General features: G+C 43.7%; 2 protein-coding genes across 2 annotated transcripts in view; one reads left to right on the forward strand and one right to left on the reverse strand.

Annotated features, from left to right (window-relative positions):
* Nucleotides 1-6,626, reverse strand: part of LOC141116857 (cytosolic beta-glucosidase-like) — a 220,508-nt gene extending 213,882 nt beyond the window's left edge. Inside the window, exon 1 of the mRNA XM_073609341.1 lies at nt 6,511-6,626. The gene's annotated coding sequence lies outside the window, so the exon portion shown is untranslated. The remainder of the gene's footprint in view (nt 1-6,510) is intronic.
* ADGRA3 (adhesion G protein-coupled receptor A3) overlaps nt 1-27,850 on the forward strand; it is a 104,933-nt gene that overhangs the window by 12,595 nt on the left and 64,488 nt on the right. The window contains exon 2 of the mRNA XM_073609322.1: nt 26,991-27,062. Coding sequence (XP_073465423.1) covers nt 26,991-27,062 — 72 coding nt within the window. The remainder of the gene's footprint in view (nt 1-26,990; nt 27,063-27,850) is intronic.

The raw sequence follows: 27,850 nt of genomic DNA on the forward strand, positions 1-27,850 counted from the left end.
TCTGCTTTCTCACCCCCAGTGGTGCAGGCAGTGGAGTTCTCTGATCACTGTATGCTATCTGTGGTCCTGAATGCTTCAGACGCCCCTCAGAGGGGTAAGGGCATCTGGAGATTGAATTCGACTCTACTCAAGGAAGAACATGTTAGACAATCCTTTGAGGAATTCTTTCAGGCACAGGTGACCATCCTGGACTTTTGTAGCAGCAAGGCTGAGTGGTGGGAGCTGACCAAAAAGAGGATTGCTGGATTCTTCAGGGGCCTAGCCAATAGAAAGCAGTTTAATAAATACATGACCTACCAACGTTTACGGAGGAAGCTGGATATTCTTGTCTCGAGAGGAGGAGATCCTGGGGCAATCTCCGAAGTGAAACTCCTTCTCAGGAAGTGTCAATATGACCGGCATGCCTCTTTGGTTCTGGAGAGGGACTATGGGAAGTACCACTCGCCTGACCCTTACCAGAACTGCAAACAAGGTGTAGCTGTTAAAATGGTCGTTGGCCTTAAGGACAGTACAGGTTCCTTGACAAAGTCCAGGTCAGGGATTCTGGAGGTCGTGAGGTCCTTTTATGCTGACCTTCTTGGGAGGAAAGAGCTTGACCGTGACAAGATGGAAAGCTTTTTGGACTCTACTCCAGGTCTAAATGATGAAGATGTCCCATTGATGAATTTGACAGAGGAGATCACAGTTGAAGAGGTGATGAGGGCAATTGAACAGCTTGCCATCAAAAAGTCACCTGGACCGGATGGCTTGACGGCTGAGTTTTACAAAGCTTTTAAGCCTATTCTGGCCCCACATTTGGTAGAGGTTTTTAACAGTTGCCTTGCAGAGGGGGTACTTCCCCCTTCCATGAGGCACTCAGCTGTGATTCTTCTTTCAAAGGGTAAAGATCCTTCGATGATTGAGAATTGGCGCCCCATCAGCCTTCTTAATGTCGATAGAAAGATACTGGCAAAGATCATTTTCTGGCGCCTATCGTCAGTAGCAGAGTCTTTGCTTTCTCGTCATCAGCACTGTTCGGTCCAGGGTAGGTGCACCTTCACAGCAGTTTTAGCTGTCCGGGAGGCCTTGGAGCGATGCAGGGCTGCAGGCTGGGGAAAGTATTTGCTGACATTGGATCAGGCAAAAGCTTTTGATCGTGTTAACCACGAGTACCTGTGGTTGCTCCTTAGTAAGTACGGTCTGCCGGGTGGTTTTGTCAATTGGTTAAAAGTCTTGTATAAGGGGCAGAAAGCTTTCCTCTTGTTAATGGTTGGGTTGGGCAGTCCTTTGAGGTTGGCTCCGGGGTGCGCCAGGGTTGTCCCCTGAGTCCCTTGCTCTATGTGTTTGCAATCGACCCCTTCATCAGGAGGCTAGAGAGCGGCATGTTGTGTGGGGTGCCAGTGGGGCTCCCAGGTGAGCCGCCTTTGAGGGTTGTTGCCTATGCGGACGATGTGTCCGTGATTGTCACTGGGGCGGATGAAGCAGAGGAGGTGGTCTCTCTGACATCACGGTATTCTGAAGCATCAGGCTCCAAGATCAATCAGGAAAAGACTGAAGTTTTCTGGATGGGAAAGGAAGGTGAGGGTTTTGATCTCCCGGACACCTTTCCAGTGCCCCAGGAAAGAATTAAGATTCTAGGCATTGAATTTGGACCTGGTGATTATGGCCTCAAAAACTGGGAAGGCAGACTGGAAATTGCCAATACTAAGGTGGTCAGCTGGAAGAGATGGAAGTTATCTATGAGGGAAAGGGTTGATCTGATTAAGACTTACCTGATTCCGATCTTTTTGTATGTCAGCTTTGTCTGCATCTTGCCAGTGTCTCTCTATGCTAGGGTCAGTAGTGTGTTCTTCCAGATGTTGTGGGGGAACAGACTGAACCCCATCAAGAGGAATGTCACCTATCTATCCAGGAGGGAGGGTGGCTTAGGTATGGTCAACCCAGTTCTTTTCTTTTCACTGCTTTTTCTCAAGTTTAACATTGGTAATATGCTTGCAGTGGAACCTCCTGGATGGGTAGGCATCTTTAGATCTTGGTTTAGGCCTTTTCTGCGACTTTGGGAAGAGGGTGGCCAAGTGAAGAATCTCAGGGGTCATCGTGGTCAGCTACCAGCCTATGTCGCTCCGTGCCTGAAGTTACTACGGCAGTGGCGATTGTCGGCTGAAGATCTCAGATCGGTTCCGAGGAAAGTCCTTATGAGTCGAGTCTTGAGCGAAGTCTTTCATGACCCACTGGCCTTAAGGGATTGCCCAGGCCCAGTTTTGAGGGCAGGGTTAAGACTTATTAATTTGGACAGAGTACCCCCTAAATTTAGGGATCTGGCCTGGTTGTGCTTCCATGGGAGGCTCTATGTTAGGGGCAATTTGAAATTCCGCAGTGGGATGGATCGTAGCTGTCCTCGGGAGGAGTGTGCAGGTGAGGAGGAGACTATGGACCATTTTCTGCTTCATTGCCCCTTTAACATAGAAGTGTACAAACAGGTGGGGCGGGCCCTCGGTGTCCCTTTCCTCTCCAGGCTGGGTTATGCTGAGTGGGTGTACGGAGCATTCAATACTGGTGGGCTTTTTTGTTTAGATACACTTTTTCTAGTTAGCCTAGTAGTCCGTTATTTCACTTGGAACGCACGGTGTCAGGTCTGCATTCGGCGTAAAATCCTTCCTGTTCAGGTGGTGGTGTATGACATTCTGCATGAGGTGGAGAAGATTCGGGTACTTGAGAGAGACAAGCGGAGTCAGGGGGCTTGGTTGAAGGCGTGGAGGGGTTTCAAGCCTCCCTGACTGCCAGGAGTCTCTTTCCCGGGTGTGGCTGTCTGTCTCTTATCACCCTAGATTATTATTATTTGGTTTAATTTTTGATAAATGGCTGCGTACATAGGTGATGGGTTGTGCCTCTTGGGCCCTCTCTGCTGCTTTATGTAAATAATTTTGGTAATGGATTATGTATATATTGTATATATTCTGAACATGGATGTGTATTCCTTGGATTTATGTTGAAGTTTTGTACTTTGGTTTTGTTTTTTTACTTTTGTATAAAATTGGTTGCTTGATTCTTTTTAATAAAAGATCAATAGTGCTCCATCATTGGGGTTCCTGGGGGGAATAGTGCCCCATCATTGGTGTTCCTGGGGGGGAAGTGCCTCATCATTTGTGTTCCTGGGAGGAATAGTGCCCCACCATTGGTGTTTTTTCATTATTATTTTAAATAAACGAAAAAATGGCATATTACGTTTTTTTTATATGATTTTATGATTTCATATTTTAAATGATTACGATTAATCAAAACAATAATCGGCCAACTAATTGATTATGAAAATAATTGTTAGTTGCAGCCCTACATCTACTGCTTATATACTTATTATGTGATATTTTTTTTTTCACCTATGGTCTGCAATTTTATCTATACATCTAAATTGTATTATGTTCATTGATTGATTGCATGAAATATATTACAATTATCATGTTAATTTTCAGATTATTTTTATTTTAAAAATGATTTATTATCTATATATCTATTTTATTATGCTTACAAATATCTTGGACTACCCCTAGGGGATTATGACACCAAAACAAATGAAATCTATTTAAAACAATTCTCAGACTTTCATACATAATTTTACTAATTACAAAGGCATGCCTCATTTGAAGCCCCATTTTCCTTTCCTATACCTTGCTGCTTTTACTAGTTAATCTCTACGTTTCTCACCCCAGCTTTGCAGGGATGAGACACACAGAGATCCTTCCCTGTACAGGGCTCTGTGTTAAGGCTGGGTTCACACTGCTGCGGCTGCGGGTTCATGCCCGGGGTCCGGTGCGTGTCTGTTCACCGTTTCAGGTGCAAATTTTTGCATGTATTCAGACCTTAAACAGAGCCAAAGATGCACAGGATCCTTTTCCAGCGCGCTCTGCGTCTGCCCCGGAGATGTGTGAACCGGCTCCATTGAGAGCTGGTCACAGTCTCCTGTCATGCAAATTCATTGTGGGGAAGCCCGCATCCAATTTGCATCAGTATGAACCCGGCCTAAATGGCAAGATAACTCTGTCACTTGGTATGGTTCACAGGAATACCGCCCTCTCCTGTGTGCCAAATGCTGCGCTCACAGACCTACCCCTCACTGATAGCTGCTGCTTAAATTAAAACAATGAAAAAATAATGGTAAATGATTCACTAGTGCCTGCCCTCCCTCCAAGTGAAATCAGATAGCAGCGCTAATTATAAAAAATGTGCATACATATGTGAATTAACCACAAAACAAGCTGAAAAGTGACAACCTCCCAAGTGTCACACAAATAATGAGCAAAATAATTCTAATGTGAAAATTAAACGGTGTATAAATTGGTAACATAAAAGTCCAAAAATAGTGACGTAGTGATATATGTGATGCTTCAGAAATAATACAGATCTTCAGTGAGCAAAAATCTTCCACCACACCGCTGTGCACTGTGATCTCCACTCCCCTTCAGCGAGCAGACTCACCAGCTATTTTTGCCTTACACTCTCGTGCTTGGCTCACAGGCTATTCCCACACAGTAGGGGGTACAATGATGATTTCCACTCAATTCCTGTTGGATATCCAGAGCATATGCTAGCGTACTCTCCACATGAAACAAAGAAAAGCGAAGCAATAGTGCAGTAACGCAACAACCTTTAATAAAGTACCACTCTCCTTCACCATTAAACTCACATTTCATAAACTTGAATCAAGCAGAATAGCACAGCACACATGGTCATCACCAAAAAACACTCTCCAAATAATAACCGGACGTATGGTGGTCACGGCGGACCCAGGCAGTCGGATGTTCGGATAACCCTCACCCGTTCCTCGCGTCTCCTGGAGCCGCTTCCCCGCTTTCCTGTATGGCGCCTCCTAAGATAGCGGATCCGCATGTCCCTGCAGTCACAGTGGGAGCCATCCAGGGGGCACACGTGTATGCCCTAAACTCGGAAGTAGGCAGCGACGTACGGGTATGGCCGCTCTTCCACTGTACAATACAGGTGGGCCATCTCTATGTGGTTATTATAAGCTTAAAGAGGAAGTAAACCCTTCTGCAAAAAAAAAACCTAAAAACACACCCTGCAAGATAAAGACATAATGAGCTACTATGCATAGCATAGTAGCTCATTATGAATTACTTACCTGAGAACGAAGTCCCTGCAGCCGTCCTCGTCTCCCCCTCAGGCCGCCGACATGTCGCCCGGGGCTTGCTTCCGGGTATCGGCGCTGTGATTGGCCGGAGCCGCGATGACGTCGCGGGAGTGGCCGCGAACGGCACAGTACAACTGAAGCAACGGCACGTACGTGCCATTGCTTCAGTTGGCTTAAGTGTGCATGTGCCGCATGACGTCAGTACATGCAAATACAGGGATATCTCCTAAACCATGCAGGTTTAGGAGATATCCAGTGCAGCTACAGGCAAGCCTAATTATAGGCTTACCTGTAGTATAAAGTGGTTGTAAAGGGTTTACAACCACTTTTAACTGTAGGTAAAAAAAAGAGCTTATATTACCATTTAACTAGAACAAATGAAAGGGTAAGTTCCTGTTTTCATGAAAAATGGAAAAGTTGAACCAACTCTATATTTCCTGGTCAACCCTCCAGACTCTGCTGCACATAGCGGCTTTGATGCCCTGCTCTGCCAGTGTCGTGGCCTAAACAACGCAATACACAACTCCAGAGTGAGTATCCATCATATTGCTTGTAATGGCAAGTAATCCTTGCTCACTGTTCTAAGTTTGGTGTCTCTTTACTTAGAGAAGAAGAAGAAGAAGTAGAGAAAGTTGGTTTTGACTTATTCTGCAGATACGTGTGTGTGCAGACAATAAAAAAAAAATGAACAAACACCATAATAGGTTGGCTCAAATGTTGGACAATTTCTTTTGACTTTGAGCTTTGGGTGGCCCTGCAAGAACCACCTGGTTCCACAAAAGTTGATTTAAAAAATTGACTGTGTTGGTGGAGGGGGGATTATCATCTGAACATTGACTACATTCTAGATGCCGTCACCATTAAGCTATTGAGGCAGCGGGCCATATAGGGAGGCCATATACAGAGCAAATTTCTTTCCTGCAACCACAGGAAATTTGCTTGATTCCTGCGTCAACAACAGACAGTGTTGACGGGGGAATCTCTCCCAAGCAATTGTATTCTCCCGGCGGGGAGCTGGGGAAACCGTCCCCGCCGGGAGAAGACAGTGAATATTGCTAGCAGCTATACACCCGTTAGCGACAATTGCATGTAAAATCCAGCAGGCTGGTTGCATTAATCAGCTTGGGTACATTCAGCCTGCCCATGCATGGTTCATATCTCGGTCAGTTCCTGCTGAATCGGCCAAGATTCATATTGTCAATGGCTGGCCTAAGTCTGTCTGAGTACAATAGCCGAAGTTTAATTCATCTCTGGCCAGCTTCATCTGAATGGATATTGTATGCAATGCTGATTGTCCTGGCCATGAAGTTCTAAAAATCAAGCAGCAATGTCCCTGGAAGTTTGGATACTATGTCCCAGCTATATGATAGATCTACCCTATGACCTACCTGTGCCTCCTCCTTCACAGCAGCTGATGGATCTCAGGTTGCTGTTCTCTATAAGTGGTATGGTCCTATGTGGGTACATGTGTAGTGGAAGATTGTGATTCTTTAAGGTGTGGTTATACTGTATGCTGAATTGTCATATTACTTTTTACTGTGTGCATTTATTCATGCCAAGTGACCTTCACCCTGCTTACTGCGCTGAATGTCTAGCTTATCACAGCAGGCCTTTGCTCTCCTGCCAGTGTTACCTGCCAAGGTGGCGTGAAATGTTGAGATGTCAGTTTTTTGCCTACTATACACTTCAGTAGTTGTGGGTTATACTAGGGACCAGCCTTATTGCAACATCTGGTTGTGCTGCTCTCAGACTGGGTCCTCTTCTATTGTAGATTTGGTGTTGAGGTGTGCGATCTACTAGTAGGGATCCCAAATGTGCTCCCTCCGTAGATTTCTGGGGATTCCAGATTTTGTTAAAATATTTTAGTGAGGTTCTATTAAACGTATTTTTTGCTTAGCAAAAATGATGACAAAGCAATAGCCAGGCTCCCACAGAATGTTGATTCTTGGGGCCCCAGATAAGTGGTATAAAGTAATACTAAACCCCCAAAAGAAATACTTATATAGTGCTGCAGACCTTAAAGTGTTTCTAAACTCACAACTGTAAAATCAAGTCTGTATATGCAGTAAAGCATGCTTGTTATACTCACCGTGGAACCTAAGGGGTTAATCCTCTGCATTATGTAAAAAGACAGTTTGATCCTGTGTTCTCTGATCCTCCCCTTCTTCCACAGTTCACAATCCATCTCCTGATAGAGCAGAGCCTTTGGAGTCACTCTGCACATGCTCAGTTTGGTGTGTATTGCTAGAGGGGTGTTTTTTTTTTTTTTCTTGGGAGGGTGCATGTGATCAGTACAGGGCCAATCATCGATGTCCAGGCAGAGGGTCAGGGGTACTGCAGCCTCATAGGACAGTCAGAGTATAATTAAAACTCCTCCTACAAGCTTTAAAGTGGTTGTAAAGCCTTTACAACCACTTTTTACTACAGGCAAGCCTACAGTATAATAAGGCTTACCTGTAGCTACACTGGATATCTCCTAAGCCTGCATGGTTTAGGAGATATCCCTGTATTTGCATGTGCCGACGTCATCAGCACATGCGCAGTTAAGCAAACTGAAGCAACGGCGCCTACGTTAGACTGTGCCGCTACCGGAGGCTCCCGCGCGCATGCATCACAGCGCCAGAGCCGCGATACCCGAAAGTAACCCCCGGGAGAGATGTCGGCCGCCAGAGCAGTGAACAAGGACCACTGCGGGGGCTTCGATCTCAGGTAAGTAATTTGTAATCAGCTAGTATGCTATGCATACTAGCTCATTATGCCTTTGTCTTGCAGGGTTTTTTTTGGTCATTTTTTTTATATTTACTAAAATAATTGCATTTCCATGTTCTGTGTACTGTGGGAGACCAGATATAGTGAATGCAGGGTCCTGGGTTTAGTAACACTTTAACACTTGCCATGCTTGAAGTGTGTTTTTCATTTTCAGCCTATGGTTGCCTGGCATTGGATGCCTGCAAAACCCTTCTTCCCTGGTTCCTGTCTTCAGGTGGTGCCATCCCTTTTACAGGGTCCCATGGTGCTACTTTTTCATGCTTGCCCTTTTCTGCCACTGTACTCAAATCTTCTCACGTCCATAGAAGCAAATCACCATGGTGGCATGCCACTCCCTTCCCTCCTTTTCCTGTGAGTGATTCGCATCGGCTGCAACCTGCGCTGTGCCTCGTGCAATGTACGTGCTCAGCATTTGGGGCATGCGATCCACTAGCAGGAAGTTCAGGGAGGCGACTCTGTGGACCTGGAGCCAGCGGCGGGGTGTGTTGCACGTAATGTAAGTGTATTGTGGCCACATTTCAATAAAATTATGGATTGGGAGAGGAATTATTGAATTAAGAATGTATTTATTTGAAAACACTGGAGGGTTTAATGTCACTTTGGGCATTTCTGGACTACATAAACTAGTCAGATTCTCCTTTTTAACGTGTTTTTAAACCCAAGAACAAATGGAATGCATTGCAGCCTGGCATACCAGTCCATTGCTGCGATGACTGCCTTATTTTCTTTTTTTTTTTTTTTTTTTTTGTTTTCAAACATTATTACCTTTTTTTTGACCTGCTAATCCCTTCCAGTAAGGCTCAAAATCGACAACATCAAAATGACTAAGACGCTGCCTGTCGGTCCTTATGGAATTGCTCCTTCACCACCTGAGGCAGCTGAATCACTCCACCGAATGCAGCTGAATTTCATTCATTAGCGATTAGAGCGACATCTTTCTGCCTCAGACGGTGAAGGAGTGATTCCATAAGGAAATTGCAGCAGGGTCACTAGCAACAGAGTCGCCTGGCTGACATCAACCCAGCACACTTCCTGTCCTAGGGTGACCGTGTTCACTCTCTCTACTGTATTTATAGAGGAGTAGGGTTGTCACCTTAGGACAGGAATTATTTTAGAACTACAGAACACCTCCTCCTCTTCTCTGGGCATTTCTAATAACTGAACTGCATAGGATGGCACTGGATTTCTGGCAGGATCAACAAGTGTTGGCATATTTATTTGACCAAAAAGGAGCAAAAGTTAATTTTTTAGCATTCATATGCAATATATCGGATTTTTTTCACGCAACTTAAAGCAGAACTCAGGCAAACCGTTAAATACACATTAGAAAAAAATATATATGAACCATCTCCTCCCCCACCTGCGTCTTTGGCTTCAAATGAGTGCAAAGGTGACATTAGGGGTCCAAAGCCATTGATTGAAATTTGGCCAGCCAAAAATTTTCCAACAGGCTGATTGTACAGAAGTCGATTGGCAGATACAACCAGCCTGCCCATATATAGATTGAAATTTGGTCCCTGCTGAACCAGCCAAATTACGATTCATGTATAGCCGGCTTAAAGTGGTTGTAAACTGTAGTGGCTGAGGAAGAGGAAGGGGAAGGTCACTTGAAACGTGTCCTGTGACCCTGGACTTCAGGTGGACATCACCATCCATCGGCCATTGGCATCGGGAATGAGGAAGCCGCGGCATTACACATGATAGCAGGGCTGTCAGAGCCATTTCCCTATTGACAGTCAGCAGCACAGAGATCTGGACTTTGTGCCTGCAGCGGCTCGTCATTTATCCAGCTGCACCCTTTTAGGACTGTGTCTCCACCACAGGCTCACCCTCTCTCGTGGACTCCCATATATATATATATATATATATATATATATATATATATATATATATATCTATCTCACAAAAGTGAGTACACCCCTCACATTTTTGTAAATATGTTATTCTATCTTTTCATGTGACAACACGGAAGAAATGACACTTTGCTACAATGTAAAGTAGTGAATGTACAGCTTGTATAACAGTGTAAATTTGCTGTCCCCTCAAAATAACTCAACACACAGACATTAATGTCTAAACCGCTGGCAACAAAAATGAATACACCCCTAAATCAGCTGGAGCTCCCTCACCTGTCACCATTTTTCTCTTGGTGTCAGGAAAACTTGTCAGAAGTGATTCATTCAGCTAGTAGAGGAACAAAGCAACAGACAAAAGTGACACTTAAGCCGTTTACACATGGGCCAAATTTTGGGAGACAATTGGGAGATCCTTAGCAGTTGCCATCAGCTACTTGCACATAGTGTATTGACGGATTTCACTCAGCTGATGATTATACTAGACACAAGGCAGACAGTTTGTAGGGTAGTGTCATCCCATACCTGATAAATTTTGCCATATTATACCAAAACAGGTCTACATCCCCATCGCTGTAACAAAACTCAGGTTTTTATGTGTCATCTTTCATGCTCAAGGCTCTCAGGAATGTGAAAAGTTAAAACATTTTAGAAACCACATCAAAGGCTTTGCGGCTTTGTGGCAATTCTTTAGGTTTAGCTGTAGTCATCGTGTAAAGGTTTGCCACAGACTATTACCTGGCTGCTTTAATGCCCCCCAGCCTAAACAAGGCATGCACACACTCGTTTTCGTATTTTGATTTCTAATGTATGACATGTCTGATGAATGACTTCTATAATTCATTATGATGATGAGGAACAAGGGAGCTCTTTGTGTGGCGGTCCAGTCACAGTGACGTTAGGCAGGCTGTGTATAGGGACGCCATCTTGTTGGAGCACAGGCCCCGTTCAGCCATGTCTAGCCATCGTATCATTATATCTTTACTTCTATCCTTGTTTACTACATTGTGAGTAAATTACTTCTTCTATAATTCATTATGATGATGAGAAAAAAGGGAGCTCTTTGTGTGGCAGTCCAGTCACAGTGACGTTGGGGGGGGACTGCGTATAGGGACGCCATCTTGTTGGAGCACAGGCCCCGTTCAGTCATGCCTAGCCATCGTATCATTATAGCTTTACTTCATTATGAGTGACTGGTTGGAACACTTTGTTTAAGATCTCATAATTGAACATAAGTGTTTGTGTCCCTCCCCTCCTACATTTATGGTAGTCAGAGATGAAAGGCACATGTGGTTTATAGGAATACATTATTAAATTATTAGGCTCAATTATAGCAAGCACAGTAATGAAGTTTGGAGTTTAAATTGCTTTAGAAACGTAAGTCATGTTATATGAAAGCTTGATAAACAACATTCAAGGGTTAGTTCACCTTTAACTTTCTGTTCAGATATGGGAGGTGTGTAGATCAAAACAAACAGCTTTGACCAAAGTTGAATAATGACCTTGCTATAGGTGTAGACCTTTTACGTATTTTAGGAAGCCTGACTGGAATACTTCTGGAATGTTGCTAAGAGAGGCCAAGCCATTAATGCTAACCATTATCACAAGACTGAGCTCAAAGCAACTGCATCAGGGGAGAGAAAGCTCTGAGCTCAGTCCTGTGATAGTGAAGGTGAGCAGTAATGGCTAGGCCTCTCTTAGCAACATCATTGGAGTTTTCCAGTCAGGCTTCTTGATGTATGTAAATGCACTTAAAGGGCATTATTCATCTTTAGTCAAAGCTGCACAATTTGTTTTTATCTGCAGACGCTTCTGATCTGCATAGGCAGGTTTCTGGTGAAGCTCCGTTCACAATAGTGCGATTTCAGATGTGACTCGAGTTGCACGGATTTGCATGACAATGGAAATCACATTGTTTTCAATAGTGCCCATTCACACCAATGCAACTCAACCGTTCCCATCAATGCAACCTTGGAAAAGGTTCCTGTACTACTTTGATACAATTCCAGTGGGATTTTGGAGTATGCAATCCACATCCAAGTTATACTACATAATCTCACTGAAGATTTGATCTTAATCATATTGCAGCAGTATGAACCGAACCTAAAGGTGAACTAACCCTTTAATGTGATCTCTGCATTAAGATAAAAAACGCCCCACCTCCTGTCCTATCCAGAACCCCCCCCCCCTCTGCTCATAAACGCTTATCTCGCTCCATGTCGCTGCTCCCCTCACTTTCTACTTTCACGGGAGAAACTGAGGCCATAGGCTGCTACTGCTGTCAGTCAGACTCCTGTAAGAAGGGAGTGGTGGGCGGGGCTTACCGGCTTTGTCAGCCCAACTCATGATCCAGCAGAATTATCCAACTGGTGTCTCTTTGGCTACCAGATACAGTGAAAGGGCCAGCTTTAAAGTAATTGTAATGTATTTTTGTATGCAATGGTTTTGCACAGAGCAACCCCGATCTGCCTTTTGTGAGGTGCCCCGCCGGCAATCCTGGCTCTTCCCCTCAGCCGAATGCCCCATTGCAAGCTGCTTGCCATGAGAGTGCTTGCACAGGCTTGATCCTGAGCTGGGCAATTTGTGCCCCCCATCCTCACTGGCTGTGAATGACAGCAGCAGCTGTCTCCATTGCAGTGAGGAGAGAGAGAGAGGAGAGAGAGAGAGGAGAGAGAGAGAGGAGAGAGCTCTTTTGCTGCTGCTCTTTTGCACACCGATGGTTCGAGATCGAGCTCAGGTAATTATAAGGGGGACTAGGTTATCCTGATCAGAGAAGGCTTATTACCTTAATGCAGAGAATGAATTCAAGTGAAAGTAAACCCTTTTTTATTTTTTTTTTTAACTTGTACTAACAGGAAAGCCTAAAATAAAGCTTACCTGTAGGTACAGTGAATATCTCTTAAACCTGCATGGTTTAGGAGATATTCACACTGCATGCAGCTGGTGACATCACTGATGCATGCGCTCCTGAAGGGACAGCATACCCATGCCGCCCATTCAGTGCTCCGTGCTGCGGTCTATGACTCCCGCGCATGCAATGCATACTAGCACATTATGCCATTGTCTTAAAGGGTTAAAGAAAAATGCAGTTTACTACGGCTTTAAAGCGGAGTTGCACCCAAAAATGGAACATTTCCGCTTTTCCGGTTCCTCCCCCCCTCCGGTGTCACATTTTGGCACCTTTCAGGGTGGAGGGGAGAGCAGATACCTGTTAGGTATATACAGGTATTTTACTCCCACTTTCGGGCATAGATACCCGGAAGTGGGAGCAAAACTGAAGATGGCGGCGGCAGCACCCAATAGCCGAGGGATAGATCTGCTTCGGGTGCCGACATTGCGGGTGCCCTGGACAGGTAAGGGTCCTTATTTAAAAAGTCAGCAGCCTCAGTATTTGTAGCTGCTGACTTTTAAAAAAAAGAAAATCGGCGGACCTCCGCTTTAAGTTAAAAAAAGACTTCTGCCTTTACAACCACTTCTGTATTCCCAGACCTGAGCCGAACTGCTCAAAGCTTTCCAACTGCATTGTAAATGCTTGCTGTTCATGATGTGATTAAGTGTATTATAGCTAATAGTGAGTTGATGTGGCTTATGTCATGGTGCAGTGTTTTGGGTTGGGAATAGGTTAGGCAAGCCATAGATCATGCAGTTTTCTTACCATCATCCTTGGGTTGAAGGAATGAAAATCCCTTGATTTCCCTCATCAACACAGTCAGAGGAATCCCTCTTGCTGCACTATCATATTTTGACAGCGTGAGGTTTCCCCACCGTCAGAATACAATGATCACTGCTGGAGGCTAAAGCATGAAAAAACAAAAACTCAAAAGGCTGATTGCATACCTCCCAACATTTTGAGATGGGAATGAGGGACACCTACTAACAAACGTATGTAGGCATAGGACACGCCCCCTGTCACACCCCCTTAAAGGAGAATTAACCAAAAAAATGGTTAATTAAATCCACAAGGGCTTTTTTTTTTTACCACTACTATTCCTTTATATTTGCTTTTAAAATTCACAAATGCAGCAATTTAGAATTTGGATGAAAGGTTTAGTACTGGGAAACACTTTTTGAAAGATAGAAACTGCATTTTATATACAACTATATAGATCAGACCAAAATGAGGGACAAATGAGGTGGAAAGAGGGACAGAGGGACTTTGTTCCAAATCAGGGACAGTCCCTCGAAATCAGGGACAGTTGGGAGCTTTGTGATTGTACTGAAGTCGATAGATAGATCCCTGCTGAACTGGCCAAATTTCGATCCGCCTATGGCCGGCCTTAGATCCTCTTTCAGAATCATTGCCTGTCTCCTACCTAGGTAGATTTCTCATGACTTGTGTGGTCACCAGGATAGAAATTAGTAAGAAATATCCCCAACATCTCCGCACTGTAGGGTTGCCACCTCATTCCTTTAAACCCGAACACATATTGTTTACACAGGTTCTGTGGCTGACTAAGGTGCTAATTAAACTCACTTAGTGATCAGCATTCAGTTAGCCTCAGAACCTGTGTAATTCATTTGTGTTCGGGTTTAAAGGGATGAGGTGGCAACCCTACTCCGCAGACAACACTAACATCCAGAGTATCCATCCTATACCCATTCTATCCTAAAAAGAAAAAAATGTGGTTGGAATTCAACTTGGACACAATACAAATAGCACGTTATAATGGCATGAGCCTGTCTCTCAGCTACCTTTGTTCCTCATATATTTACATTTGTAAGCTATAATCCAGCTCTGCTCATGCGTAGCTATTAGTCATTGGCTCTTTAGTACCCTACTCCTGCCTTTTGTATCAGGTTTCCTTTACCTTTTAAAGAGACAATGGATAGCAGTCGGGTTAGTTGCTCTCTTTGCATAAGTAGGACAAAAGCAGTTCCGTTTCATAGAGATATTTAGCCTACATGGTGTTTTATCTGGCTGTATAACCTTCCACTGGGTATGGAAATTAAATCTGCGGGGTGTTCAATGAGAATGTATGTTGTATAGAAAGGTTCTATACACTTTTTGTTGTTAAAGGGATACATGAAATTAGAGATGTGTATCTGCTGTAGTAAACCATCAGTAGTAACATATTTAGAGCAATAGATTTGTAGTGTAATATCCGGGCAGTCCAGTATAGGAGATAGTAGATGGATTAAAAGGAGCTCTAAGAAGTATTTGAAGGAAACCACACCTCACACTTACCTCCCTCAGATTTACACAGCTAAGCTACATGGCGTTAGCACTTTTTAGAGATCCTGTGCCAGACCGTTCATTACTGCAAAAATCCTCCTATAAGATTAGCTAACAGCATCCTTTATGTGGACATCTATAAGCTCTGAAATTTCTGCTGCCATCGTGGATGTGAAGTCTCCAGCCCTAGCAGACTAGCAGACTTGAAGTGATACTAAAGTCTCATATTTTTTTTTATATTTAAAAATAACAAACATGTTATAATTACCTGCTCTGTGCAGTTGGTTTTGCACAAAGAAGCCCAGATCCTCCATTCTCGGGTCCCTCGCTGGCGCTCTCCCCCCCCCCCCCCCTTTCTGTTGAGTGCCCCCACAGCAAGCAGCTTGCTATAGGGACACCTGAGCCGAGCTGCAGCTCCCTGAGTCCATTCAGACACTGAGCCATGGTTCGGCCCATCCCCTCTTTCTCCTCATTGGCTCACTGACTTTGAGAGCACTGCTGTCTCAGCCAATAAGGAGGGAGAGTCCTGGACAGCCGACACTCTCTGCAACATCGCTGGATCGAGATGGGGTTCAGGTAAGTATTAGGGGCTGCTGCACACTGAAGGTTTTTTATCTTAATGCAAAGAATGCATTACGATAAAAAAAAGAAAACCTTCTGACTTTAGAACCACTTTAGGCTGGGTTCACATATGTGCGGTGCGAATTCTAGCTCCATTTTCTCTGTGAAGAGAAAAAACAGCTGTTCAGAGGTTCCTCTCCGTTGTAACTGCAGATCGGGGAGAGGGGGGGAGGTGTAGTGAGGAGAAGGAGAGAATTCGTGTTCAGAACGGAATGCATCTGCGTATCAGATGCGTTCCTATAGAAGATAATGTGCTTGTAATTCGCACCGCAATGCCCAGAAAATGCACACGTTTTTTGGGCAATGCGCAGTGCGAATGCAACACACATGTGAACCAGATGCATTCGAATTAATGCATTTTATAATGTCCTGCTAATTGAATGGGGTGTAAGCTGCGAACGGGGCCTAAGCCGGCCATACATGATTCAAAATTCAGTCAGTTCAGCAGGGACCAGCAGAATTTTAGGCTGGTTGTACAGAAGTTGATCTACCAATTTACTTCTTTACAACCAGCCTGTTGGACTTTTGATATGCGATCAGCACCACTGGCTATAGACGGCAGCACTGATCAGTGCATTGTGACAGTGGGGAAAACTTCCCGCTATCAGAACACAAAAGCATAGCAGGACGATTCCCCCATCAACCTCGAATATGTGAATGGAGGTATTGGGTCTTTTTTTTTTTTTTTTTTTTTTTATTATTATTATTCAACTCCTCACTTCTGACAAGTTTTCCTGACACCAAGAAAACAAATGGTGGTGGGGAGGGACTTCCAGCACACATCCTGTGATCGACAGCCTCAGCTCTGTATGCTGTGTGAAGGGAGTGTGTTTCTTCCCTCCAATCAGCTCTGAGTTCTTTTCACTGAGCTCTGCAGAGTGTAACTTCAGCTCTCTACCCCCTGCCCAGACAAGCTTTATAAATTCTCAGTTTTGAGTGGATGTAGGGAAAAGAAGACTGTAGATGAACAGGTGCAACTTGTGTAGGAGGAATTGTTTCGTCTCTGTGTATCACTTGGGGTCAGTCACTTCACTGGTTTTGCAGTGATTGTTACAACAGTCAATATCTTTTGGCTTTTGTGGCCTACTGCCACTCACAGCTTAAACTGTCTCACAACACCATCAAGGGATACTTGGCAGGAATCCAACATTTTGCTTCCTTACGGCATCCTGATAGGCCATCGGTGTTCTCAGCACATTCCATTAAGATTCGTTTCTAAATGGTATTCAGAAGAGCAACCCCTGTACCTCGATTATCAGGCTTCCAATCACTGGGCATATTTTCCATGGCATGTCGGACATGCTTACCAGGTCCCCTTTCATGCAGCTACTGAATTTAGTGCTCAAGGCAGCCATATATTAAGCTTTCTATGGGTTCGTAAGACCAGGTGAATTCACTTATACTGGAACAAAGTCCCGTATGCTTTCCATTAAGCAGTTAGTCAGGTATCTCGACCACTACCGGTTGCACCTGCATGCTTGTAAGACGCAGCAGACAGGAACTGGTACCGACATTTGTTTTTTTAAGATTGGGACTAGTTGGTGCCCAGTTACAGTTCTGGATCAGCTCATGGCCCAGACAGCGGATAAACCCATGGACAGTCCACTTTTACTATTCCGCGGTGCCCCCCTTACCTCAGCGCTCTTTGTCAGACATTGCCACACCCTCTTAATGAATCTAGGGTTGGACCCCAGGTCATAATCAGGTCATTCCTTCAGGATAGGGGCTGCTTCTGCCTCTCGCCAGGGGGTTCTCATTCACATTATCAAGAGATTAGGCAGGTGAAAATCGTCATGCTACTCCAGGTACATTCCTGAGCCACTCTTCGAGATGTCTCAGGCTTTTGCACACTTGGCTGATTAATCTGTTATGCGTTTGTTTTAATAAACATCCTTTTCATGCTCCTCCTACTGTCTTTAATTTTTGCCCCCTTTTAGGCATACTGACCTCGTGACCACGGCACACCCCAGGTCACCTTCCCGCTTTCCTTCTTTAACTATTTAAAAGAGACTTCGAGTACAATTAAGAAGGCGGGGCCACAGGCGGAGTCTCGCCTTTAAAAGGCCAGCCCCTTTCGTGTTAACCCACCCACCCGTTCCCTTTATTTTACTTCTTCTTTATTTCCAATTACTTATTAGGTATGCCCCCTTTTAGGCATACTGACCTTGTGACCACAGCACACCCCAGGTCACCTTCCCGCTTTCCTTCCTAACTATTTACAAGAGAGTACAAATAAAGGTTTACAACCACTTAAAAAAAAGACAAAACAGGATGCTACAGGGTAAGTAATGGGGTGGTATGAGTGTGGGGGTGGGGGAATGTGATCATTTTTCATGTTATACCCTAAATATGGGTGTTACATGAAACTTGGTCTGAAAGGTGAACTGAATCTTTAAAGGATAAGTTCACCTTTCATAACATGTTACTTGTTATAACCATATTCAAGGTGCTCACAGTGCTCTGCGAATGGAATACTAAAAGTTCTGACAGCCTTAGCGGCTGTCAGCTTGTAGTTCTCAGTGAACTACAGTGACTTGAAAAAGTATTCATACCTCTTGAAATTTTCCACATTTTGTCATGTTACAACCAAAAACTTAAATGTATTTTATTGGGATTTTATGTGATAGACCAACACAAAGTGGCACATAATTGTGAAGTAGAAGGAAAATGATAAATGGTTTTCACAATTTTTTACAAATAAATATGTGAAAAGTGTGGCGTGCATTTGTATTCAGCCCCCCTGAGTCAATACTTTGTAAAACTGCCTTTCACTGCAATTACAGCTGCAAGTCTTTTTGGGGATGTCTCTACCAGCTTTGCACATCTACAGAGTGACATTTTTGCCCATTCTTCTTTGTAAAATCGCTCAAGCTTTGTCAGATTGGATGGAGAGCGTCTGAACAGCAATTTTCAAGTCTTGCCACAGATTCTCAATTGGAATTAGGTCTGGACTTTGACTGGATCATTCTAACACATGAATATGCTTTGATCTAAACCATTCCATTGTAGCTCTGGCTGTATGTTTAAGGTCGTTGTCCTGCTGGAACGTGAACCTCCACCCCAGTTTCAAGTCTTTTGCAGACTCCAACAGGTTTTCATCTAGGATTGAAAGGTATTTGACTCCATCCATCTTCCCATCAACTCTGACCAGCTTCCCTGTCCCCGATAAAAAAAAGCATCCCCACAACATGATGCTGCCACCACCATGTTTCACAGTGTTAGTTTTCTGCCACACATCGTGTTTTGCTTTTAAGCCAAAAAGTTAAATTTTGGTCTCATCTGACCAGAGTACTTTCTTCAATATGTTTGCTGTGTCCTCCACATGGCTTCTCGCAAACTGCAAACGGGACTTCTTGTGGCTTTCTTTCAATATTAGCTTTCTTCTTGCCACTCTTCCATAAAGGCCAGATTTGTGGAATGCACCACTAATAGTTGTCCTGTGAACAGATTCTCCCACCTGAGCTGTGGATCTCTGCAGCTGCTCCAGAGTTACCATGGGCCTCTTAGCTGCTCCTCTGATTAATACTCTCCTTGCCCGGCCTGTCAGTTTAGGTGGATGGCCATGTCTTGGTAGGTTTGCAGTGGTGCCATACTCTTTCAGATGATAGATTGAACAGTGCTCTGTGAGATATTCAAAGCTTGGGATATTTTTATATAACCTAACCCTGCTTTAATCTTCTCCACAACTTTATCCCTGACCTGTCTGGTGTGTTCCTTGGCCTTCATGATGCTGTTTGTTCACCAAGGTTCTGCCACAAACCTCTGAGGACTTCACAGAACAGCTGACATTAAATTACACGCAGGTGGACTCTATTTACTAATTAGGTGACTTCTGAAGGCAATTAGTTCCACTAGATTTTAGTGATGGGTATCAGAGTAAAGGGGGCTGAATACAAATGCACGCCACACTTTTCAGATATTTATTTGTAAAAAATATTGAAAAGCATTTATCATTTTCCTTCCACTTCACAATTATGTGCCACTTTGTGTTGGGCTATCACATAAAATCCCAATAAAATACATTTACCTTTTTGGTTGTAACATGATAAAATGTGGAAAATTTCAAGGGGTATGAATACTTTTTCAAGGCACGGTGCTGTGAGCGCTGTGCTAGTTCATTGATTCTTGCTGTCAGAGTGTATCGCTTTGCCCGTTCACAGCACAGCCTCGTGATTCCATGCAATCCTCCTTGTTTTCATCCCTAGTTTGGACCCTTTTTTTGCTCCCCTCCTGGCTGGGGATCATCCTCTGGTGGGATATCCTTCCATCTAGCTCCTTCTACTTGCTCAGGCAGCTTCATTGGTGGGTGGTGGGAATTGTTGTTGTAGCACATCAGTGAGAACAGTTCATTAGCGCGCTCACATTACTGAAGCAGGTTTGGAAAGAAAATAAATAAAAGAAAGTGTAAAAATAGCCGGAGGGAGGCAGACACTCGCTTCCGCTTCACAGCACTCTGACAGCCATCCCCTGCCAGGTCTGGGCTATGCTCTGCATTTTACAGCACATGTGTGTGTTCACAAGGTGTGAAATGGCAGGAGCTCTGTTAGTGGAGAGGTGAGGTTAGCCACATATACAATGCCAGGGATGCTTGTTAAAGAAAGGAAATTGTGCACTTTGTGGCTTTTTAAGGTCTGTGAAACCAACTTCAGCTTTATTGAGCAGGCGAGAACAATCTCTTCCAGGTCATACACAGAGCAGATTTTAGCCAACTTTATTCCTGTTCCTTAAAATTGTATTCATCTCAAAACAAAAAAAATCTAATTTATTACAGCTTACTAATAATTAAATGTGGTGGCTGCATTAGTGTTCTTTTTTTGCCTTTTTCCCCTCTGTTTTCACCTGGGCAGTAACACACCTCCTGTATTAGACTGCCTGAAGGGGGCACCATTGGCAGCAGCATTGTCATTGGGTTGAGGGGTGTTAGATGCACTAGCAGATTTAAATACATTAACAAACCGAAGCCAAACGCCGGCTTACGCGTTATAAGCAGTTACAGTAATGCCCCGTACACACGGTCGGATTTTCCGATCGGAGCGTGTTGTCGGAAATTCTGACCGTGTGTGGGCTCCATCGGACATTTTCCCTCGGATTTTCCGACACACAAAGTTGGAGAGCAGGAGATAAAATTTTCCGACAACAAAATCCGTTGTCGGAAATTCCGATCGTGTGTACACAAATCCGACGGACAAAGTGCCACGCATGCTCAGAATAAATAAAGAGATGAAAGCTATTGGCCACTGCCCCGTTTATAGTCCCGACGTACGTGTTTTACGTCACTGCGTTCAGAACGATCGGATTTTCTGACAACTTTGTGTGACCGTGTGTATGCAAGACAAGTTTGAGCCAACATCCGTCGGAAAAAATCCTAGGATTTTGTTGTCGGAATGTCCGAACAAAGTCCGACCGTGTGTACGCCCTATAACAGTTTATTTCCTTCAGGGATAAAGGTTTTACATCAATAAAAACTGACCATTGTAAGCACCCCATGTTAAGCCTGGTACACACTACTATTTTTTTTTTCACTGGGTTAAGCGGAAAAAAATGTCAGCTCTGGTCGGAGCCGCTATACTAACTATGCAAAGTTAGTATAGTGATCTCCCCCACCAGAACACTTCGATCAGTGCTCTCTGTCATTGGCTGGGAGCGCTGATCGGGAGTCAGTTGGCTGCTAAGTTTCCAGCATACACGCCCGACAGATTGACATACACACAGACTGACATAACTGGCCCGTGTTTCCCGACACTTGGGCCATGTGTACCCAGCTTTAGTGGGGAAATGGTTTGTCTCAACCCTCTAACTGCTACATCTGCAGACCAGCTTTTTCTTTTGAAAAACAGACTTACTGGCTGGATCACCAGGTGCAAAGTTAAAAGAGAAAATGAATGCAGCCATCACATCTAAGAATTGGTAAGCTGCAATATAATAAATGTTTGCTTTTGGGTTTAATACTGCTTTAACTGCTTTTTCCTATGTGGATAGGGTAATAGATCATTCCATTGCACTGGCTGAAATCCTCTGCTCTGATCATACAAGCAGTCTGCGTTCCTGTACCAAGTGTTTACCCGGAAACATCTAATGCTTAGCTAAAACTTACAGCTTAGTAAACCTAGGGGAATTTATGTGGATGTCATGACTCTAAATTGACATCAAAAATATTTCTTATAGAGTAATTAAAGTGATTGTCAAGTCTCACTTTTTTTTTTTCTTAAAAATAGCAAACATGTCATACTTACCTGCTCTGTGCAGTTGGTTTTGCACAGACCAGCCCAGATCCTCCTTTTCTTGGGTCTTTCTTTGGCTCTCCTGGCCCCTCCCCCCTGACGAGTGCCCCCACTACAAGCAGCTTGCTATGGGGGCACCCGAGCTGCTGCTCTATGTGTCCACTCAGACATGGAGCCGCAGCCCGGCCCTGCTCCCTCTCTCTCTTCCGATTGTTTTACTGAATTTAAATTGACAGCAGCGGGAGCCAATGGCGCTGTGCTGCCGTCTCAGCCAGTGAGGATGAAGAATCTCGGGCAGCCGAGGCACTCCTGCAACATCGCTGGATTGAGATGGGGCTCAGAGAAGTATTAGGGGGCTGAGAGAAGCTGCTGCACACAGAAGGTTTTTTATCTTAATGCATAGAATGTATTAAGATAAGAAAAAAAACTTTTGACTTTTCAACCACTTAAAAGCCGAGGTCCACCCACCCCATGAAAAATAAAGATGTTGGCACCGCAGCCGATCTTCGGATCGGCTGTCGGGTGCAGCCGCCACCATCGCCGGTAAGGGAACCCGGCAGTGAAGCCTTTCAGGTTCACAGCCGGCTCCCTATGGCGCATGCGCGCTGCGCGCTGCACTTTTTAATTGGCCCAGCAGCGGAGGAAGGGGCCAAACTTCCAAAAGATGGCGCCGTGCCCCTGTCTCCCGGAAGTGTCAAAAACAGGTCCCCGTTTCCCCTCTCCCCCCTGAATGATGCCAAATATGGCACTGGAGTGGGGGAGGAGACGCTCAAGCGGAAGTTTCAATTTTGGGTGGAACTCCACTTTAAGGACTCATTCCCATGGTTGCTCATGGCCATACACTGCCCAGGTCCATGTATTTCTGTGGCAGGTACAGCCAGGTTTTTATATTCAGGTGAGGATAGAGAGTCTGTACAAATCCATGACAGACTGAGAGGCTCTGTAGTGGTCCCTTTGTAATTGCACATGGAACGATTACCTGCAAATAAAGTGTCATTAAACCCACATCATAAAAAAAGATCAATAAATGCTGTATTACATGCTGATTATACTCACTCATTCACAATATATTAGTTTGCTGTATTCTGGAAAAAAAAAAAAAAATGGTTGATCCTGCTGCTCTCTATCTCTACCTTCTGTTCATGTCCCCAATTCAGCTAGAGATTTTGCAGCTCTGGTGGCAGCTCTGCACATGCTCAGTTTTCAGTGAGTTTCTATGCTGAGTATATCCTCCCTATCACATCTGAGCAGCCATGTGACTATAGAGTCACACATGTGGGCGTATACACAGTGTTAAATGACAGCCCACTCCCTCCCTCCTCCTTAAAGCCCACTAACAAGCTAAACATAATGAGAGGTGAACAGCTGTGTGTATGAGCTCTGTCTCAATCACATGGGCAATGCCATAGATGTAATTACATGCATTTACTGTATATACATTTCTAGGGCATTTCTAAAGGCATGTAATGGGTTTAAAGCAGAACTCCATTCACAAAAACGTTTAGTTAACCAGTTGCCGGCCACCGCACGCCGATATACGTCAGCACAATGGCAGCGGTGGGCAAATGGGCGTACCTGTACGTCCCCTTTTAGAGGCGGGGATAGCAGGCATGCACGCGCCGCCTGAGGCGTGACCGTGCCCACGGGACCGGCAGACTCTATGTCCACCGGTCTCCCGGCGATCGTGTCACGGAGCCACAGATTGGGGAAGTGCCTATGTAAACAAGGCATTTCCACGTTCTGGCTTGTGTCATGACAAAGATCACTGCTCCCTGTCATCAGGAGCGGTGATCGCTGTCATGTGACTTGACTTGAAGCCCATACCCCCCCACTTAGAATCACTCCCTAGGACACACTTAACCCCTTCATCGCCCCCTAGTGTTTAACCCCTTCCCTGCCAGTGTCATTTACACAGTAATCAGTGCATTTTTAAAGCACTGATCGCTGTATAAATGACAATATTCCCAAAATAGTGTCAAACTTGTCCGATGTGTCCGCCATAATGTTGCAGTCCCGATAAAAATCGTAGATCACCGCCATTACTAATAAAAAAAATAATAATAAAAATGCCATAAAACTATCCCCTATTTTGTAGTCGCTATAACTTTTGCGCAAACCAATCAATAGATGATTATTGCGATTTTATATATATATATATATATATATATATATATATATATATATATATATATATATATATATATAAAAATAGTGCGTTTTTTTCAAAATTGTCACTCTTTTTTTTTTTTTTTGTTTATAGCGCAAAAAATAAAAACCGCAGAGGTGATCAAATACCACCAAAAGAAAGCTCTATTTGTGGGGGAAAAAAAAGAATGTCAATTTCGTTTGGGTGCAATGTCGCAGGACTGTGCAATTGTCAGTTAAAGCGACGCAGTGCCAAATCTTAAAAAGTGCTCTGGTCAGGAGGGGGGGGGGGGGAATCTTCCGGGGCTGAAGCGGTTAAATATATTTCTTAACCGCACTTTGTGTACTGAATGCTTTTGAAAATCCAGATATTACTTTGTAACTGTACAGAGAGCAGAGCTGTGGGAAGGATCCAGCAGTCTGCCCACTACAGGCTGCCTGCAGGTAACTACAGGAGGGGGCGGAGACCAGACCAGTCACCCTGCACAAAGAGAGGGAGCAGTCTGGTTTTTATTACAGGAAGGTAAAGTTTCACACTGAATTACTGCACACGTCTGGAGGAACTACACAAAGCACACCAAGATTCAAGTAAGAATACACAGAGCTCTTGTATTTACACAAAATCTGCTTATCCATGGGTGCAGCTTTAAATTGTATAATGCACACTCTATTCCGTCTTGTGTTCAGGTGCATGCAGTTTAATTATATTTAGACAAAATAGAAATCTGTGCATCCAGGAGCACATTACATATCCTAAACAAATGTAAACATGTATGTAAATAGGAGATAAAACACATGTAAACTGATCCATATGTAAAAGCACGTTCACATAAACACAAAACAAACCCTGTACTTCCCATATTAATTTCTCCTGCGTTTTAAAGCTGAATTCCAGGGGAGGAACATAGGGGAGTGGAGGAGAGTCCTGGATTTTGGGGAAGTGGAGGATCTGGTAAGAAAAAGTGCTTTTTTCAGCCCCCTGGACCTAACTGAGATTTTTTTCATTTCCCAGAGATAGGCTTTGAAAAACAAATACATTAAAGAGCCCACATGAATGAGGCCTGAGTCCTCTATATAAGCTGGGGTGGATTCCAGGAAATTGGATGAAGTTTTAGATTTTTCTCAATGAATTGGAGAGCAGTTTATATTTACTTTGAAGTTTGACTCCACCAGCATCAACTTCTCAGATATGACTTTGAGAGGGGATGTGAACAGACACCAGCTATCTCCTATCATATGTGGGAAAGAATGCGGTGGGGATTCCATCTTAAAGGCGACCAGCTGTCATCACCAGGATAGTTTGGGCTCTTCCTGTGGGATTGTTCGAGGGGTGAACAAGAATGCCAGATACTAAGCAGATGGTTACAAGGATAGTCCAGAACTAGGACTGGAATATTTCTTCTCATAGAAATCTGTCTGATCTTTTGGAGGAGACCTCTAGAGTGGACCACGTGGAGAGGCCATTTTGGTGCCTACAATTAATAAGGAATATAATTAGATTATGGCCATTTTATAAAGAAATGCGCATGCAGTCTATTGTGTATATATAGATAAACAACCAAAAAATATTCTGGTTTTCAAGTAGAAGAGCATCCATAATATGGTAGTGTTTTGGCCCACCAGTTATATTGAAGAACACTATGAGCTATGAGCATGACTCATCCAGGAACCACATACCGTGTGTAATCAGCAATGCCTTAGCTTAGCTTGTTCATACATTATACAGTCTTCTTTTAGATTTACCAAAACCATATACCTTAATATGAGGTCAAACCTAATCACTTTCAATTTGTATGGAATCAGGTAGGCCCTTGAACTATACAGTTGAAGGCAAGTCTAAAGTAAACTGAACAAAAAAATTGTATTATGAATTGCTGGCTTTACACATTGTTGACATGTTGGCCCTGAGCAGTGGTGTTGGCCAGTAGAGTTCTATTATACTGTACACATTTAAACAAGTTTTTATGCAGAATCTTGTTGACGGTTTCTGCCAGCCAGGTCCTGCATGACTGTCATACGCCCATCTGAACAAGGCCCTAGGGCCGGTTCACATTTGTGCGGGGTATTGCATTTTGGGTGCATTTTACATGTGTTTTAGGTGCATTACATAAGAACGCTATAAAATGTGCGCATCAAAGAGGCAGCAAGCAGGATTTTTTTTCAGGCACCACATCCAAAACTTCAGGTGTGCTCAGGACCTATAAGCGACAAAAAACAAATGCAATATGAATGGATCCTTTGTTCATTTTATTTTCAGGGCTAATTTTGTGCGGGCCTATAACAGAGGCCAGAGCCCTACAGCACTCTGTTCTGTGTGTTCTAGATTCATCAACAATGAACCTGGCCATGTGAATTAAGGTCCTTAACAAGGAAATGAGTGGACAACTTTTGATACCTGATCTGTAACCTTTATGCCGTATACACACGGGCGAACTTTTAGACGGGACGAATCCGTTGGACAATCTGACCGTGTGTGGGCTTCCTCGGACCTGCAGCAGACTTTTTCGGTCGAAAATCAGACGGACTTTAGATTTGGAACATGTTTCAAATCTTTCCGACGGACTCGAGTCCGGACGAAAAATCCGCTCGTCTGTATGCTAGACCGACGGACGAAAAACGACGCTAGGGCGGCTATTGGCTACTGGCTATGAACTTCCTTATTTTAGGCCGGTCGTACGTCATCACGTACGAATCCGTCGGACTTTGGTGTGATCGTGTGTAGGCAAGTCCGTCGCAAGTCCGTCAGACCTTTGATGCCGAAAAGTCTGCCCATGGGTACAAGGCATAAGTGCAGGGATTTCTGCACCTCCAGCTCTCACCTGTAATAGTAACAGTAACAGTAGTAACTCCGAAATAGATCACCTGTTTTCTTCATTTATAAGCTTAATGGCTGTTTTTTTTATATTTGTGTATATATATATATATATATATATATATATATATATATATATATCTATATTATTTTTTTTTTTTCTCTGTAACTCCTGTAGTTTTTTTCCTGTATTTGATGTAGAGAATCTGTGTGAAATTCAGTGTATTGTTTGTATTGTAATTGTATCCCACTAATCCTGGCATTATTCTTCCAGAATCTTGAACAGTAATAAGATCACAGAACTGAACAATGGCTCCTTCGATGGACTTTATTTTCTAGAACGACTGTAAGTAATTGATGTAATTTTAATTATTATGGTGTCACAAAACAGAAATTAGGAAGGAGAAATTTAGTTAGAAAAGTTAAAGTAGAACTAAAGGCAAAACCTTTTTTGCTTTTGGATAGAGTAAAGGAGGGTTATAACCCCTGGCAGATTTTTAAAACTTTTTTTTTTTTGCCATCTGTGTCCCATTGGGGAGATTTCCTTTTACTTCCTGTCCCATAGCCAAACAGGAAGTGAGAGGAAATCCTTGCAAATTAAAGGAATCCCTTGCCCCTCCCCCCAGGTCACCAGAACTAGTGTCTCTATTGGAAGGTTTCCCCTCTATTACTTTTCTGGGGACAACCCAAAATTTGGGATTTTGGTATGTGGTACACTGTACTGAATTCCACGGAGCACACCTTTCAGTCAGCAAAGCACATTGAGTGTTAATTTATGTATCTGGAGGGTATCCCGGTCATAGGGTTGTAAATGAAAAGCCGTTTTTCTGTTGATTAGATTTCATGCTTTTTAGCTCTTTAGTGGAGGGTGATATTGCTGTAGAATAGTTGAATTCCCCCTTCAGACATTTTCATGCATGTGGCCCCGTGTGCCATGTTTGCTGAACAGTGGAGCCAAGACATAAATGAACTGCAAGCAACCATGAACTCATGTTAAGGACAGACCACTGCTTTCATAGTTTGGCATAGCATGTAAGCAGTTTTTGTTTTTTTTAGCAACTGTTTAATTGCTTGTAAAACAGGTGCAGAACTGAAAGATTTCTGTGGACTTTTGTTTCTGATCCTTTTTCCATC

Source organism: Aquarana catesbeiana, linkage group LG01 (assembly GCF_042186555.1).
Source record: "Aquarana catesbeiana isolate 2022-GZ linkage group LG01, ASM4218655v1, whole genome shotgun sequence".
NCBI classification, from domain to species: domain Eukaryota; kingdom Metazoa; phylum Chordata; class Amphibia; order Anura; family Ranidae; genus Aquarana; species Aquarana catesbeiana.